The 17,842-nt window shown below is 43.6% G+C and overlaps 1 protein-coding gene across 2 annotated transcripts; it reads left to right on the top strand.

The window, feature by feature from the left end:
* The first annotated feature begins 1,184 nt into the window (after positions 1–1,184).
* On the top strand, positions 1,185–17,617 carry si:dkey-66a8.7 (PI-PLC X domain-containing protein 1). 2 transcript variants are annotated; one of them, XM_068033231.1, is made up of 9 exons: positions 1,185–1,316; positions 5,050–5,155; positions 6,683–6,783; positions 7,534–7,663; positions 10,008–10,141; positions 13,846–13,974; positions 14,261–14,422; positions 14,683–14,863; positions 16,365–17,617. In XM_068033231.1, the coding sequence occupies exons 4-9, from the start codon at positions 7,537–7,539 to the stop codon at positions 16,595–16,597; spliced, it is 966 nt and encodes a 321-aa protein (XP_067889332.1). In that variant the 5' UTR covers positions 1,185–1,316; positions 5,050–5,155; positions 6,683–6,783; positions 7,534–7,536; the 3' UTR covers positions 16,598–17,617. The 2 variants fall into 2 exon arrangements, with proteins under 2 accessions (XP_067889332.1, XP_067889333.1); XM_068033232.1 differs by lacking the exon at positions 7,534–7,663 and having other exon boundaries at positions 1,186–1,316.
* The last annotated feature ends 225 nt before the right edge of the window (positions 17,618–17,842 follow it).

The raw sequence follows: 17,842 nt of genomic DNA, 5'->3' as shown, positions 1-17,842 counted from the left end.
TTCTGGGATGGTCATGAGCCAGGGACGCCCATGAGTCTAATCTCTTCAGGGATGCCTTGAGGACGTCTCTGAAGCACTTCCTCTGTCCTCTGGGAGTCTCCTGCCGCGACCAAGTTCTGAGTAGAACAGCTGCTTCAGGAGTCTGGTGTCAGGCATGTTAATGACATGTTCCACCCAGCGGATCTGGTTTTGGGTGATTGGCGCCCGGCGCTGGGCAGGTTGACTTGGAGAGGACGCAGCTGTTGGACCACCTTTCTGGCCACCAGATTTGGAGGATCTTGTGGACGTACCTTTGGTGGAACTTCTCCAGTGCTTTGAGGTGTCTGCTGTAGGTTGTCCCAAGTCTCCGAAGCATATAGGAGCGCAGGGACCACTGCTGCCTGGTGAACCATGATCTTAGCCTTGGGTTTGAAATCCTGATCCTCAAATACTGTCTTTCTCAGTCAGCCGAAGACTGAGCTGGCACATTGGAGGCAATGTTGAACCTCATTGTCCATGTCTGCCTTCACTGAGAGAATGCTCCCAAGATATGGAATATGGCCCACATTTTCCAGAATCTTGCCATTGATATTGATTAATGGGGTGGGGGTTATACTGTGGGATAAAAGCAAAATACTGCGGATGCTGGAAATCTGAAATAAAAACAAGAAATGCTGGAACCACTCAGCAGGTCTGGCAGCATCTGTGGGAAGAGAAGCAGAGTTAACGTTTCAGGTCAGTGTTTCGAAGAAGGGTCACTGAGACCCGAAACGTTAACTCTGCTTCTCTTTCCACAGATGCTGCCAGACCTGCTGAGTGGTTCCAGCATTTCTTGTTGTTATTATGTTATACTGTGGGAGCTGGTTGGAAGAGCACCTTTGTTTTCCTTCTGGTTATAATGTGTTGGTGTAAGATGCCTCCATTTGTTATTTTAACGAAATTGTTCGTAATCGAGAGTGGGAACAGGAGCAGTTTGCGAAATGTTGTTCCTACGCACAGTGGAATTTCAACTCCAAAGATCGCAATGAATTTAAATAAATGCAGCTGCGCTTATTTAAAAAAAAGGATAGGATAAAATGACATATAAGCTCTCTCTTACAGAGTGTGAGACTGGATAACTGACCTTCAGGGTAAGTTTGAAACGCATACACAGCCAAATCCGCTCAGACTGTATTAATGATTAAAGACACGCCCCGTCTGGCTTGTGTGCAGGATGACAAGTCAGTCCTGTCGTTACAGGAAAAGACTAGAGCGGATAGGCCAGCGCTGGAAGTGGGACACAGACAGCCGATTGAAAGCACAGTGCAGTGCAGATTCTCGCCATCAGAGCGATGCTGGTGAGCTAACTAATTCTTTCCTCTCTCTCTTACACCTTGGTACAATGTTTATTTACAATTCCACCCCGGTTCAAAGGGTTTCACTCGCCCTGACTGTCTCTGTCGTGCAAACGTTGGACACACTGAGCTGGACTTTCCAGTTACCGTTTCCCAGGCTCATTTCCTCCTCTCGATCTGCAACTTTGTTTTCTTCCCAGCCCCGAATCCAATTGCATTTGTTATGCGCAGGATACAAAGAGATATTTTATGATCTATCTCAGTCTCTGGGTTCCTCGAGTGTGGCTGCTAAACGACAGTACAGTTATTAAGTTTAACAAGAACAACTTGTATTTATATAGCGCCTTTAACATAATGAAACGTCCCAAGGCGCTTCACAGGACCATTATAAAGCAAAATTCAACATCAGACCACATTTTTAAAAAATTCATTCATGGGATGTGGGTGTTGTTGGCCATGCCAGCATTTATTGCCCATCCCTAATTGCCCTTGAGAAGGTGGTGGTGAGCTGCCTTCTTGAACCGCAGCAGTCCATGTGGGGTAGGTATACCCACAGTGCTGTCAGGAAGGGAGTTCCAGGATTTTGACCCAGCGACAGTGAAGGAACGGCGATATAGTTCCAAGTCAGGATGGTGTGTGACTTGGAGGGGAACTTGCAGATGGTGGTGTTCCCATGTATTTGCTGCCCTTGTCCTTCCAGTTGGTAGACGTCGCGGGTTTGGAAGGTGCTGTCTAAGGAGCCTTGGTGCATTGCTGCAGTGCATCTTGTAGATGGTATACACTGCTCCCGCTGTGCGTCGGTGGTGGAGGGAGTGAATGTTTGTAGATGGGGTGCCAATCAAGCGGGCTGCTTTGTCCTGGATGGTGTCGAGCTTCTTGAGTGTTGTTGGAGCTGCACCCATCCAGGCAAGTGGAGAGTATTCCATCACACGCCTGACTTGTGCCTTGTAGATGGTGGACAGGCTTTGGGGAGTCAGGAGGTGAGTTACTCGCCGCAGGATTCCTAGCCTCTGACCTGCTCTTCTAGCCACAGTATTTACATGGCTACTCCAGTTCAGTTTCTGGTCAATGTTAGCTCCTAGGATGTTGATAGTGGGGGATTCAGCGATGGTAATGCCGTTGAATGTCAAGGGGAGATGGTTAGATTCTCTCTTGTTCGAGCTGGTCATTGCCTGGCATTTGTGTGGCGCGAATGTTACTTGCCACTTATCAGCCCAAGCCTGGATATTGTCCAAGTCTTGCTGCATTTCTACACAGATTGCTTCAGTATCTGAGGAAATATAAGGGAAGATGGCCAAAGAGGTAGGTTATTAAAGAGTGTCTTAAAGGATTAAAGAGAGATACTGAGGTGGAGAGGTTTAGGGAGTGAATTCCAGAGCTTCAGGCCCAGGCAGCTGAAGGCAGGACCACCTATGGTGGAGTGATTAAAATCAGGGATGGGCAAGTAGCCAGAACTGGAGTATAGAGATCTCGGAGGCTGGAGGAGATTACATAGATAGGGAGGGGCATGACTATGGAGGAATTTGAAAACAAGAATCAGATTTTTAAAATTGAGGGATTGCTTAACAGGAAACTAGTGTAGGTCAGCGCATACAGGGGTGAAAGGTGAATGGGACAGTGCGAATAAGGACATAGGCAACAGAGTTTTGGATGACCTCAAGTTTACAGAGCGTAGACTATGGCCAGCTGTGCATTAGAATAGTCAAGTCTAGAGATAACAAAGGCATGGATGAGGGTTTAAGCAGCAGATGAGCTGAGGCAGGGGCAGAATCGAGCAATGTTACAGAGGTGGAAATAGGTGGCTTTAGTGATGGCACAGTTATGAGGTCAATATGACCACAATGTTAAAAAAATTAATGGGCAAAAATTGGATTAGGCCGTTCGTAGTGTTGCAGAATGCATGCAAACTTTGTGCTGCCTGCCAATTTCAATGTTAGTGGCGTATAGCCCAGTGCTAAGCATGCTGCTGAGTGGCTTATGCTCACCAGGGGACCCAGGTTCATGTGAGGCTAGCACCATTTAAAGCTAGCCTGTACTACTTAATGCCAGCCTGCACCTCATAAAGGCTGCAGTAGGTGCTGGAACTGGCTTCAGAAAGAGTCTCTGAGCAGGAGGAAGAGTGGAAGAGGCGCAACAGAGCAGAGAGTGTGCTCCGAGGCCTTGGTGCTGGAGGTGGACAGATGGAGAGACGTCTTCTTACTTCAGTGGACCAGAAAGTCCTCCAGACACTGAGAGAAAGTGGAAACAGATAGCCCTTGCTATCGATGCAAACCGGAGGACCTGGATGCAGTGCCGCAAGAAGTTTAATGACCTCACCTGAGTGGTCAAGGTCAGTGGATACATCTGCAAATGCCATTTCCTACCAACTGCACCCGTCGCTTCACAGAGTGCTGAATTTGCCACACTCCCTTCACTTGCCTACCATCTATCAAGAGTCACTCGGACCTCACATTCATAGCCTCACCTCACCCTCACACACTTAGCACTGCTGTAGGCCTCACACCCACATCTCACACCTGCGCACACTGCCAGCTATTCAACTATGACAAGCACATCACCCAAACACATTGCACCACACTCACTGACAACCTTCCCTCTCTTTTGCTGTATGAGCCCATAACCAGAGGCAGGGGATAGGCACGGCTGCGTGATGACACCCCATAGAGAAAATGCTGCTGGGCGATTGTTGGAGTGGCCATGATTGAAGATGATGGTAAATTTCTACCTAATCTTTCTCCTCTCATCCCACTTCCCCCTTATCCCACAATCTCTTCTGAGTTACAAGCTGCAGATGGTGTAAGCATGCACCCTCTTGCTTTCCCCCCTTTCCTCACCCCAACCCTACCCTTGTGTCTTTCTCCAGATACCCAAGAACTGGCACCTGGTCAAGCACTGGTGCGGGAGCATGAAGTGCAAGAGAAGCAGAATACTGATGAAGAAGAAACACCACCTTTCGATCTCACACTCGCAGCCACCAGCTCAGACTGCACGTACTTTAGATGGTAGCATAGAGGCAGGATCTGCATGTGATGAGTCACTGGGCATGAGTAGCCTGCAGCCAGGCCAAAGAATAAGAATTTACAATGTCAGCCAACATGGATGGTCAGCAGTGCAGTGGGAATGGGGTTTAAAGAGCAGAATGAGTATATGTGGGGAGGTAGGAAGCTAGAGAAAGACAAGGGTTTAGGACAAGTCTGGCAGACCCCTGGGGGAAGTTTGTCTTAGTGAGAAAGAAGAAGGGGAATTTTAGAACTGCTATCAGGTAATTTTTCTTCAGCGTGTGAATACAGTTCCAGACAGAGTACAGGAGGCAAAACAGCCTGGAAACGTTTAAGAAATAATAGGCTGCTACAATGGGGGAGCTTTATAATCTTTCCGGATGGATGAATTAGGAAGGTCAGAATGGCGTTTCACAGCTACAATTTTCTTGTGGCTGGCTTTGAATTCTCAAGGTAATGGTCTCTATTCATGGTGCACGAGGTCTTAAAGGAGGGAGGAAGGAAGGTAAAACTGGAAAGACTAGTTTAGCACGCCAGTGTGGTTTAAATTGCAGCAGTAGTTTCAAGTTTGTTTTCCCTTATTACTGGTAATGTGCATTTTGCCTCAATCACAATGGAGGATGGAATTCACAGACAATTGCAAGGACAACTTGACATATGCAAGCTTAGCCCATGTGCAGTTGGTTAGAAGTTACCATTGCGAATTTTGTTTTCTGACTCTGAACTTTCCCCAATAGTTGGAGAAAATCTGTTCAGGACAGCAATGTGAAACCTGCATGCATTGAAGGACTGACTGCTGACTCAGCCTGCAGCTGGAGAAACTGGAAACTTTTGATGTGACAGGTACCTTTCACAATTCACTGTCACTGCTGCAATGTCATTTTAGGATGTTGAAATGAGCTGTTCTCTCATTTTCCCCTGCATTCTTCAGTTACCTTAAGAATTTACATGTTGTATTCTGCCATAATCGTAATCCTTTATATAAAGATAATCGCGTAGATATAACTCCCAAACCCCCATCCCCAACAACCAACCCCATTGCTGCCCCGTTAAGTTTTAAAGTTCAGAATTCAAGTGTTGGGCGATGCTCCTGTAAAACTTGATGGGCCGAATAGCCTCCTGTGTGATGTACTGTTCTATGTACTATGTTATGAAAAGACAGATAGGGTCTAGGTTACATACCAGTGTCATGGCTTGATGACAAGATGCAAATAAGACCTGCTGTTAAGATCGGCAGGGCCTCCATGTCTGTAGCCTCACTACCTCACCGTAAGGATCGGGGCCACTGTTTCAGGGTCAGCTTTCTGTACATAAAGTATTGATTTTTCCTCCATGGTGCAAAAAGGCCTACTTCTGACAACAATTTGTCTAGTATCTTGAAGGCATTTCACATAATTGAGAGGAGACACAACAGTAGAGGTAGGAGAGATGACCAAAGGCATGGCCAAATCTGTTGTTTCCCTGGGCTGTCCACCAATCTTTCACCAAAGTTACACTGATACATCGGCAAACCTCCATGGAAATAACCTCCATGGAAATTCTAAATCTGTTACAGCACAGAGTGATTACAAGAAAACTGGATGTCCACGAATATGACTATAATGGGAGACCCGATATTTACCGAGCTTGGGGTGGGAAATCTGGAAGTAAGGGTTTTAAATTTTTTTCTCCAGTTTTGCCTGCCTACAGCCAGCCTGATTGACGGACTGATTGTCTATCGGGCGAGAAAGCCTGCAGCCAAAGGGCGCAGCAGAGGAGCACGTATCTCTGGGGGATGGGTCAGACGAGATTGCATGGGGGGGTGGGCAGCAGACAGAATGTGATTGGAGGACAAGATGGTGGTGGCAGCGAGGGGAGGAGATTGGTGGCGGGGGGGGAGGTCTGAGATTGTGGGGGGGAGCATCGTACAGATTGACGAGGGGGGGGTGGTGGTGGTGGTGATTGGATAGCTTCCTCCTCCTCCTGGTCCACAAGCAGTGCTATAAAGGCATTTACCTTATGGATCCATGCCGTCTGACCTCCTTTTACTTTCTGGGAATTTCAATGCCAGGCAAACCTAACCAACATCAGTTAAAAATAGAAAACATGTTAAAATAGAGCCTCCTTAAAAGCTTTCAATGATTGACCCGCCTCCTGCGAGTGGGTTGGTCACTTGCCCCCATCCTGCCTCCATTAAACTGGAAGTGGGCGGGTTCAAGGTGGATTGGATTTGGGTTTGAGATTTTAACTTCCCATCTGACTCAAGCCCATCCATTTTTGGGAGTTAAAATTTCACCCCCCCCCCCAAATGATAATGTGTGATGGCTTAATTTGCATAATTCTGCTTTTGAAATCATTATGACCTCATTACATTACATCTTATGTTTTCAGGCACTGTTTGACTCATTGCAGCTGGGAAAACAGAGTGAAAACTCTCAATGGACAATGCATTACACCCAGAATAGTGAACAAGTAGATAATTTTTCTCCAAGGTACCTGCCAATGCTACTTGTTTAATATGTAATTATTGTAACTGTGTGATATGCTAGGTTTCAGGGTATTCAGGAGCCTTTCACCTTTGAGTGCTTTTGGAGTTGAATGTCCTGTTCAAACTAAATTTGGGGAGTCAGACCATTACTAATGAACGTGGGCCCATAGCAAAGAAAATACACTGTCCCAGTTTGCTACTGAACCTCATTCAGATACTACAGGATATATGGAAAATGAATGTGTGTATTGGGTGCAATTGGTCCTGAAGCACATTGTTCCATAGGGTAGTGGGAACTTTACTCTGCATCCAGCCATGCTTGGAGTTTCTGGCATTGGGTGCCAGATATTAGAATTGTTCCATTTCTCTTCACCAGTTCCCTTATGCCCATGTCTCTCACCTTGATGAGCACAAGGGTTTCCAACAATATCAACTGAAGTTGGCATAAATGTACTTGAATATATGTAACAGAGCAAAAAATAAAGCCACTGTCACTGCACCATATGCCGGGTATGTCCAAGAGTGGCTCAATGGGTCTTACTGTCATGTTCTTCCTGACTGGAGAGAAGACCCTGATTCAGCACTTGTCACTTCTCCAGATGAGCAGTTGACCTTGTGAACTGAAGGGTTAGGGAATGTCACCCATGTGATCCAACCCAGCAAGTCATCTTATTTTGTAGCAAAACTGTTGCTGCAGTCTCATAGAGGTTAGAACATCATGTAAAACTGACAACTCCTTTGCAACTTTTTGTAGAAAATGGCAGATTTGAGGAGAAAGCAGCAGATATTATTCTCAAGTCTTCTTCAGAATCAGTTTGCCCATTGGATGTCAGATTTACCAGAAAAGCTATGGGACCAGTCTCTGTGCAATCTGGCTATTCCAGGTAACTGTGGGTCATTTAGCCCATTGTTGTCTTTTGTAGTGAACAGGAGTGGGCGAGAGGTAATGTATTAAAGAATTAAGTGAAATTGATGCTTTTTGTTTTATTGGGCATTGGAGGAAGAAAATGGAGTATTTTATAGAGCTTTGTCAGTCATTGTATTTAAACCTGGTAGCAGAAGTAGTGTGTGAGTGGTTTGTGTTGTTGTGCAAGAGGAAGTGATGACATGTGGGAATGTGCAGAAAGATGTAGGTCAGTTCCTTTTCCATAACTAATTTTTTTCCCTCTTCCTCTTGGACATTGATGCTTGCGGATTCAATGCTTGTTGAGCGATGCTAATTGTGCTGAATGGAATAGTTTTCCATTTGATGCTCCCAATGTGAAGATCAAACATGCCCATGTTGAAGTAAAGTTTCCTCTGCTCATTAAACCCTAATAGTTGCTGCTGAGACCAGCTCTCTTATCCCAACAGCCGACTTGTAACCCACAATGAAATTGGGTAACAAGTTTACTTCTGGAATTAGGTAACCGGATTTAGTGGTGTAAATGTTGGCAGGTGCCCAGAAACTGAACTGTTCAGCAGAAATATAAAGATGGTCATAGTCTGAACACCACAGGGGATTTTGTGCTAGTCCAGTTTTCAGCTCTCAGTGCTCTCGGTTACTTCACCACACTTCTTTATTTGTATTCAGGCAACTGTAGGTAACATGGCCAGTTGCTGTATTCAATGTCCGTCCCTGATTCCTCTGAGTGTTTGTTAGGTCACAGCAGAGAGCTTTAAGAGCCGTCTGCATTGTATGCAGACCAAACAAGCTAGGAGTGGCAGGTTCCCTTCCCTGAGGACATTAATGGAACAGTTCAGGTTTCACAACAAAGCAGGAGCTTTCACAGATTAGCAGATTATTAAATTCAGTTCCACATTTTTTAATGTGGGTTTTGTACTCACAACCCCGAGGGTTACATGTCCAGTACCATAACCACTACACCACTGTATCTCAGCCTATGCTAAATGTACTCATAGAACAATATAGCACCATAGGAGGCCATTCAACCCATCATGTCTGTGCTGGCTCTTTGGTAGAGCTATCTAATGAATCTCACTCCCTTTCTCTTTCCTTTTTGCCCTGCATTTTTTTGTCTGCAAGTATTTATCTCCTACTCATACTCTCCAGTACTTATTCAGAAAGCTTCATTGTGTATCAATTTTTAGTTATGTGCCTGGAAACAGAACAAGCTCCTGTTGTGTACAAAGATGTAGCAGCACAAACAGTGAGTCCAGCCTGTGGCTGAACCCATTGACTTGTAGTGATGTCTGCAGAAACGAAGAGAAATGGTTTTCTCAAATCCATAAACTCATCCAAGTTGACACATGTTCTCAGCGAGCACCAATTTAAAGTACTATGAATGATTTTGTATCAAGTTACTGGGAATCATGAGGGACATTTCTCATTTGATTCCAATGTCCAAATCTCACTTTAGGACGTGAACATGTAATCTAGATTGAATTTCCAGTGGAGCACTGCATTGTCAAGGGTGCATCCATTGGCTATGAAGAGAGACTGAAAAGGCTAGGGTTGTTTTCCTTGGAGCAGAGAAGGCTGAGGGGGGACATGATTGAGGTGTACAAGATTATGAGGGGCATTGATAGGTTAGATAGGAGGAAACTTTTTCCCTTAGTGGAGGGGTCAAGAACCAGGGGGCATAGATTTAGGGTAAGGGGCAGGAGGTTTAGGGGAGATTTGAGGAAACATTTTTACACCCAGAGGCTGGTTGGAATCTGGAACACACTGCCTAAAGAGGTGGTGGAGGCAGGAACCCTCACAACATTTAAGAAGTATTTAGATGAGCACTTGAAACGCCATAGCATACAAGGCTATGGGCCAAGTGGAGGAATATGGGATTAGAATAGTTGGGTGCTGTATGGCCGGCACAGACACGATGGGCCGAAGGGCCTGTTTCTGTACTGTATACCTCTATGACTCTATGTTAAATGGAGGTCCTATTTGCCTGTATAGGTAGACTTAAAAGATCATGCAGCACTATTTGAAAAAGGAACTAGAAGGGCTTTTAAGGAGGAAGTGAGAGAGGTAGCACAGTAGAGTAGTTTTGGGTTGAGAATTCCAAAGAGCTTGGTGTAGTGACTGAAGGATGCTGGAGGGGAGGCTGTGACTGGGATATGCAGCTGAAGGGAGGCTATTCAGATAGGGTATAGTGTGCAACATGGGTGAATGTTATTGCTTTGTGTTGTCACATGTGTGATGTAAATATTGTTGGCAGGATTTCAATTGATTAATGTAGATTTATCATTCAAAATTTTGAGAGTAGAATTGTTTTTGTTCCCTTCTAGGAAGCCATGACTCGATGACTTACTGCTTAGATTTAAAGTCTCCGATTAAACCTTCAGATAAGATTTTAAACTATTTGGATCATGTAATTCCCTGTATCACTCGACCAGAGATATATAAATGGTGTACGACACAGGTAAGCTGCAAGTTTTGCACCCTACTTTATCAGTCACTTTGCACCCCAATTGTCAGCAGTAAGCATTCCTGTGTCCAGTTTAGCATGGTTAGATGAGAGTAAAAGACTCCTTTTACTCTGCCCCAGTAATATGCCTTAGCTGCAACCTCTGACAAGTGCCAGTGTCATCTTTTTTCCATTTCTAACAGCTTCCATCCTGTGGCCTCAATAGCTAATTTAGTTTCAAACAAGGGAGTTTTGTACCCAATAGGAACTGGATCAAGACCATTTCTACTTATTTCATGTAAGACTTCCTTCCATCTATCTGGACTGGATTCCAATCCAGTTTCTGGAGATGTATGTCCAGTGTCTAATCCACTTCCAAACCTACTGTTTTTAAATCACTTGCATTTATAAATCAGTCCCATTTTATACAGCCCATGCAGAAAGAAGAGGGAAGTGAATGACTAATTCTGGCTTGCTACATGTAGGCATATACGTTTTTAAAGCAACATTTCATATCAGTGGTCAATTTCCTATGTCATTACACATGGGGAATCAAGATTAAGTTCTGAAGATGAAGTTAGAGGGTGAGGGTAATTGGACCAGGGTGTGCTGACATAATTTCATTCTAGTAAATGGCGTCTTCAGCCTCTGCAAGGCCTTGACATCCTTCCTAAACTGCCCAGAATTAGACACATACTCTGGCAGAGGCCTTACCTGTGATTTACGAAGGTCACCTGAATTCCAAGTTGTTACATTTGAAGCATAAGCAAATCTGTATTCTTTACAGTCCAATAAAATACGATTGAGTTCCTGTTTGTGCTTTTTCAACTAGTGGTAGTCACCATGGCAGATAGTCTGCAGTGATGTCTTTGTGCCTGCATGAGGACAGGTCTGATGTTTAGTTGTTTGCCTGGCTTTTTTGTTTAAGGGTAAAAGTACTAGTCAAATATGTCCTATGGAAAACCAGGGAATGTAGCTGCTTGTAAATATGCTAAGACCAATTAGAGGTCTTTCATGCTACACACCAGACTCCAGAATGCAATACTTGGATAAAATTCTACTTTACTTCGCTAATGTGTCAGCCATGGCTCAGTTGCTAGTAATCTTGCTTCAAAGTCAGAAGGTCGTGGGTTCAAATCCCACTCTAGAACTTGAGCACAAAAATCATGGCTGATGATCCAGTGTTGCACTGTCAAATGAGATGTTAAAGCAAGACCCTATCTGCCCCCTCATGTAGCTTGGGCTGATAAGTGGCAAGTAACATTCATGCCACACAAGTGCCAGACAATGCATCTCAAACATCACCCCTTGATATTCAATAGCATTACCATCACTGAAGCCCCCACTATCAACATCCTGGGGGTTACCATTGACCAGAAACAGAACTGAACCAGTCATATAAGTACTTTGGCTACAAGAGCAGGTTAGAGGCTGGGAATTCATCTCCTGACTCCCCAAACCCTGTCCAACATCTACAAAACACGTCAGGAGTGTGATGGAATACTGTCCACTTGCCTGGATGAGTGCAGCTCCAACAACACTCAAGAAGCTCAATACCATGCAGGACAAAGCAGCCTACTTAACTGGCACCCCATCCACCACCCTCAACATTCACCCCCTCCACCACTGACACATAGTGGCAGCAGTGTGTACCACCTACAAGGTGCATTGCAGCGACTCACCAAAGCACCTTCTAAACATGCGACCTCTACCACCTAGAAGGACAAGGGCAGCAGATGCATGGGAATACCATCACCTGCAAGTTCCCCTTCAAGCCACACACCATCCTGACTTGGAACTATATTACTGTTCCTTCACTGTCGCTGAGTCAAAATCCTGGAACTCCCTTCCACTGTGGGTGTACCTACCCCACATGGACTGCAGTATTTTGCCAGGCAAGCCCCCCACCTGCCAAGACTGAGGCACACATTATTTCGCCACACGAACATTAAAACTTAAAATTACAAGCCCCTGACTGGAAAGATATTTGCATAGTAACTGACAGTGTTGGAACAAGGGACAAAGGACCATGCCCTGACACATTCAACCAACAATGGACTTTTGATTACCTGACGTTGAAGGTGGTGGAGCTCGCTTTCCAGGTTGACTGCTAAGATAGCAGAATCCACAAACACAGACATGGTCAGAACAGTGTTTGGTCACGTGACTAGCTGGCTGTTGGTTTTTTTGAACTTGCCACAGGGATTTTGAATTCAGAAGGTACTTTTCGCCTGGACTGAGAACATCTCTCTCCTGTCTGCTCTCATCTTGCTTTCACCAGCTTCGGAAACCATCGACGACATATGAACCCCAAGAATGAAAAGTCTCCTACTGTGAACAAAGTTTAAGAAGAATACTGGGCTCTGGTGAAAAGTAAGAGCTGTCTACAATCAAGGCGAGCTGGAAACAGAGAACCAGTAACAAGAAAACCCCTCTAGAGACTGCCTCAAACCTTTCCATTTTATTTTTCTTCTCTTTTCTGCCCCTATTTGCATGTGTGTATTGCATGTGCATGCTAGCGTGGGCATGTCGTATATCTGTAGGCATTAACCGTATTAGAGTTGTTTTAATTTGAATAAAAATTTCACTTTTCTCCTTTAAACTAAAGAAAGCCTGTTTGTGCTCATTTTTTTGTCTTATAATTGGAAAGCTGTGAACAAGGATTCCCAAAGGGGAAGCTCAAAACAGTGTGTTTAAAATTAAACCCTGTTACAATAAGATCAGGTGAAGACAGCAACAGACCCCTAGACACTTTTCTCGCCTGGTCATAACAGTTTCAAGAAGGCGGCTGACCACGACCTTCTCAAGGGCAATAAGGGATGGGTAATAAATGCTGGCCTAGCCAGCGATGCCCATATCTCGTGAAATAATTTTTTAAAGATGTAGATGTAAAAGATCCCGTGGCACTATTTTCTCTTGACTGCCAGAAGGGCCAGCGTGCTCCATGAGTCAGCTGTCAAAAAGTAAAAATCTATCCCTTTCTTTCTTGTGTCCTTTCTCTTACATTTTCTTTCCTCTTCTGGTTCTTGTGATTGTATAATGTCGCTTAGAGCTCTTCTGTTTGTGTCCCTGTCTTTTGTAGTCCCAACTTTGTCCTGTTGTCTGTAGGTTGGTCTCTCTGAGTATTTTGTCTCTTTCTCTTTTCTGTCGATGGGAGATATGGAAAGCGGCTGGCAGTGTGGTTTGGCAAAGGTTATAGAGAGGTTTCCAGTCATAGGTTATAGGAGAAGGGACTTGTCCAACGGTGCTGGTTGATTTTGATGTAAGGGGTAGTTTATTTGCAGCAGAGATCTCTGTGAAAGGGGCTGTGTTTCAATTGCCTTACCTCATGTCTGTCCACCTCGTCCCATAGCTCATCATCTCACCCTTTCCCTGTGCTTTGCCTTGTTTTTATTTCCCCATCACATTGTTACCTCCCTATCCCATGTGTTCCTGTTTCCCTCCTCCCTGCTGACTCACTGTATTCCCTGTCTGCCTCTGAAATAGTGTGGCATAACATTCTTGTAAGCTATGCATTAAGTACATATTTTTTTTAAAAACTTGCATTTATATAGCACCCTTCACAATATTTCAAGGTGCTTTACAGTCAATGAAGTACTTTTGAAGTGTAGGCACTGCTGTAATGTAGGGATACATATAAGGGAGAGCTGTGTAGCTTTAATTTTATATTGTTCAGTGGAAAGGAGCTTATAACTAAAATCCCATTCATTATATTATAGGAATCTAGTATAACTGAACAGCTGGAAGCAGGTATTCGGTTCTTCGACCTAAGGATCGCTCATAAACCAAACGATATTTCTGATCACTTATATTTTGTACACGGGATTTTTACAACAGCAACTGTCCTGGTAAGTCAGCTACTGAAATAATATCAGGGAATCTGATTTTATATATAAACAGTTCACTGGAGTACGTGCTGCCACTGGAAGTTTGACATCTGTCTGCATTCTTACTCATCTATTTTCATTGAGTCGTCTAGGTCAAAGTTCATAGTGCAAAACACCATCATGTTTACAAGGAGTAGGAGGGTTTCTGTGATAAATTAAGGTTTAGGTTAAATTGGATTTTAATGGCCTGACAATTGCATTCATTTATTTTGGTGTAATTTGCATTTTGTAAATTTGTGTTTCAAAGGAGGCTTTGAAAGAATTTGGACTCTGGCTGGAAACTCATCCTAAGGAAGTGGTTATATTGGCTTGCAGGTTCTTTGATGGGATGAATGAGCAACAACATCATGAGTTAATTCAGAAAATAGAGAACTTGTTCGGGTCCAAACTATGTCTGAAAATCCCTGCTGTAAGTAATCAAATTGGATTGATGGGCAATTCACTTAATAGGCAAAATCATAATTTAAAAAAAACTTGTGAGCTTATTTTGCAAGAATCGATTTAAGAAAATCTGGGGAAGGGAAAAGGTAAACTCCGACTGAGAACAAATGCTCACTCACCTGAGACAGCTGCATTCCAGAGACAGACTTAAATCTTACTGTCTAGGGAATCAATTAGTTGGTGGGTTAATTAATGGATGCATTTTTAATGCAGATTTTATTTCAACAGGAATTGGTAACATTAAGACGACTATGGGAGTTGGGCTGCCAAGTCATCATCTCCTATGATGACATTATTGCCAAAGAATATCCGGAACTATGGCCTGGAATCCCTTATTGGTGGGCCGATACGTATGATCCTAAATCACTTGTTCAGTATCTAGAAACCCAGAAACAGATTGGACGACCAGGTACTGAAAATATGACCCTTTAATAATGTCAAAAGCGTTCCAAATATGGCAATCTCATTGCACACTTATGAAGGCCCAGGAGACTAGAAATGTTTTTCAAAATATAGGAGAGGTTTGGTGTTTTAATCTCTTCCAAAGCAGAATGAGTGACTGATATGGGCAGCTGCCAACCAGCTTTACTCACTGCATCAACACAAAAACTGTGAAGGCCGTTATTCACTATGTGCTGCTGACAGGGAGACTTGCCCGCCAGCTGCTCGCATCTGGAAATCCCAGGCACACTGCCCAAAATTTCCCACCCATAGATTATCCAGAATGGGTGATTGGCAAATGGCTGGGGGGTGGAGGGTGGCAGTTGACTCCTACTTAATAGTAACGTTGGAAAATCCATTTTTGGATACTCTTTTGACGGCCTATTAAGTAAAGACGCTGCCCAGGGTGATATTGAGCCATGCAGACCAGGAAGTGCTGGGTTTGATCCCCAGTATGTGCTGATCTCAGGCAAGGCAACATTTTGGGTGCTATAATTGGTTCAGGGTCGCTGGCAAAATAGATGGGCGAGAGAAATATTGAGGGTTCCCATTTCTAATCACGATCTAGTGAGCATTAATGGAAAAGCTTTATTGGGTGAAGATAGGATGCTATGATGCAGTCCACGATTGATTACCCTATTGTCACTTATTGTCTGGGTGCACACATTAATAGCTACTTTGGCCAATGTACCAGTTACTGGCTCCTGCTGAAGCATTCCCTATCAAGAGACAACAAAGGGAGAACAAAAAGGCAAAAAATGAGAAATTAATTATAACGATTACCGTTGAAATACTTTAGTCAAATAAGTGACAAAGGCAAATTACTGCAGATGCTGGAAATCTGAAATAAAGAAAATGCTGGAAATACTCAGCAGGTCAGATAGCATCTGTGGAGAGAGGAACAGAGTTAAAGGTTCAGGTCTATGACCTTTTTTCAGAACTGGAACAAGTTATAGAGATGTAACTGGTTTTAACCAAGTACAGAGGCAGGGAAAGGGGGTGGGAGGAAAGAACAAAAGGGAAGCTCTGTGATAGGATAGAAGGCAGGAGAGATTGTTATGTAAGGGATGGTTGTGTAAGGCAAAATGGGGACAACAAAAGATGGGTCTCGAGAGAATGATAAAAGCAGAATCATTACCCAGCATTGGCTGTCCGAAAAAAACGTGAGCAAGCAGTGGTTATGACCTGAAATTTTGAATTCCATGTTGAATTCGAAAGGCTGTAAAGTGTCTAATCGAAAGATGAGGTGCTGTTCCTGAAGCTTATGCTGAGCTTCATTGGAACAGTATTGGAAGCTGAGGTCAGAGTGGGAATGGGGCAGAGAATTAAAGTATTAAGCCACTGGAACATGCAGGTTATGCTTAATAAACATCAATATGCTTTGAAATACTTGCTACAGAATGTCTTGTAATCTCTTCATAACCATCTTTTGTTAAGTATTATCTTAACCTGTTTTGTTTTTCCTATAGATGGATTTTTTGTTGCTGGCATAAACCTGACTGAAGATTGGTGGTACATTCTGACTCACCTCCACAGCTCTTTGAAGGGACTGACTTTTCCTAATTACCCATATTTGAGTGATTGGATTAAGCAGCAGCTCCCAGGACCTGGAAAGCACTGTTTTAATATAATTGCTGGTGATTTCATTGGAGCTGGCTACCTGGTACCTGCTGTACTTGCTCTCAATAGTAAACTGATTTAAGAAGAATGAAATTGGAAGGTTTATATAAAAAAAATTGAAGGTATATCTGATGACCTCGTGAGAAAGCTGTAAAGGGTCATCAGGTGTTATCTTGACTTAACGGTAAAGCTGTCAACTCGAAGTCTAGTTTGCAGTCGAATTTCCACTCTAGGACTGGAGTTCATTGTCTAGCACTGAGGGAGTGCTGTGTTGTTGGAGGTGCTGTGTTTTGGATGTGATGTTAAAGGAGGCCATGTTTCTCTGTTCAGATGGATCTAAAAGATGCTATGGCACTGAGCTAGGAAATCCAGAGGCTTCCTGCTCGCCGTATCTCATTCATAGAATCATACAGCACAGGAGGAGACCATTTGGCCCTTCATGCCTGTGCCAGCTCTGTGAAAGAACTATCCAATTAGGCCCATCCCCTGCTCTTTCCCCATAACCCTGCAACTTTCTTTTAAATTTTAGGTATTTATCCAATTCCCTTTTGAAAATTACTATTGAATCTGCTTCCACTAACCTTTCAAGATTGTAACAAATTGCTATGTAAAAAAAAATTCACATCTCCCCTCACCACAAAACAGATGAAGTGATCATTCATCTCAATTGCTGCATGTGAGACCTCACAGGGGAGTGGGCGAGGAGGTTAATCCCGTTCCGGCGAATGGTTATCCTAATGTAACTAGAACACATCATTGATGTACAACCTATGTTGTAGTTCTTGCCCCGAGTTCCCCCAGTGAACGTGGGCACCCTGCTGGCAATGCAGAATCAGGCCCGCAAGCTTTTCTTTATGCTTATTAAAAGCAACTCCCTCTCCCCTCCATGTTGTTATCTATAACGAATGATGTACTGATTAACAGAAAGGTAAATAATAGTTACAGTATTCAACAACCAGTCATTATCACCACTCTACAGACTCATGAATACTTGATCTGTAGTAATATGCACAATGTGAAAGAAATATACTTGCAAGGGAAATATGTTTGTAACTGTTAAAAATTGCATTAATGCACAATAAACCTTTTCTAAAAAACAAAATTCATGAACACATCTACTATTCATGTTGGCTAACATGGGAGACTGTGTGGAACTTTATTTGTTGGCTGTACAGTCAAGATTTCCCTTCTCTCACTTTCTATTTTCCTGAAGACTATGAATAAAGTTCTTATTTTTAATCTCATGGTAGTTTGAGCACCAGCAGCCTTGGTCATACCACAATTTTTCACTTATCAATATTGATGGGAGATTAATCAACTGTGGGAA

The sequence above is a fragment of the Heterodontus francisci genome, chromosome 6, assembly GCF_036365525.1.
Source record: "Heterodontus francisci isolate sHetFra1 chromosome 6, sHetFra1.hap1, whole genome shotgun sequence".
Classification (NCBI taxonomy): Eukaryota; Metazoa; Chordata; class Chondrichthyes; order Heterodontiformes; family Heterodontidae; genus Heterodontus; species Heterodontus francisci.
The sequence above is the reverse complement of the archived record's forward strand: the minus strand, read 5'-3'. Positions and strand labels throughout refer to the sequence as shown.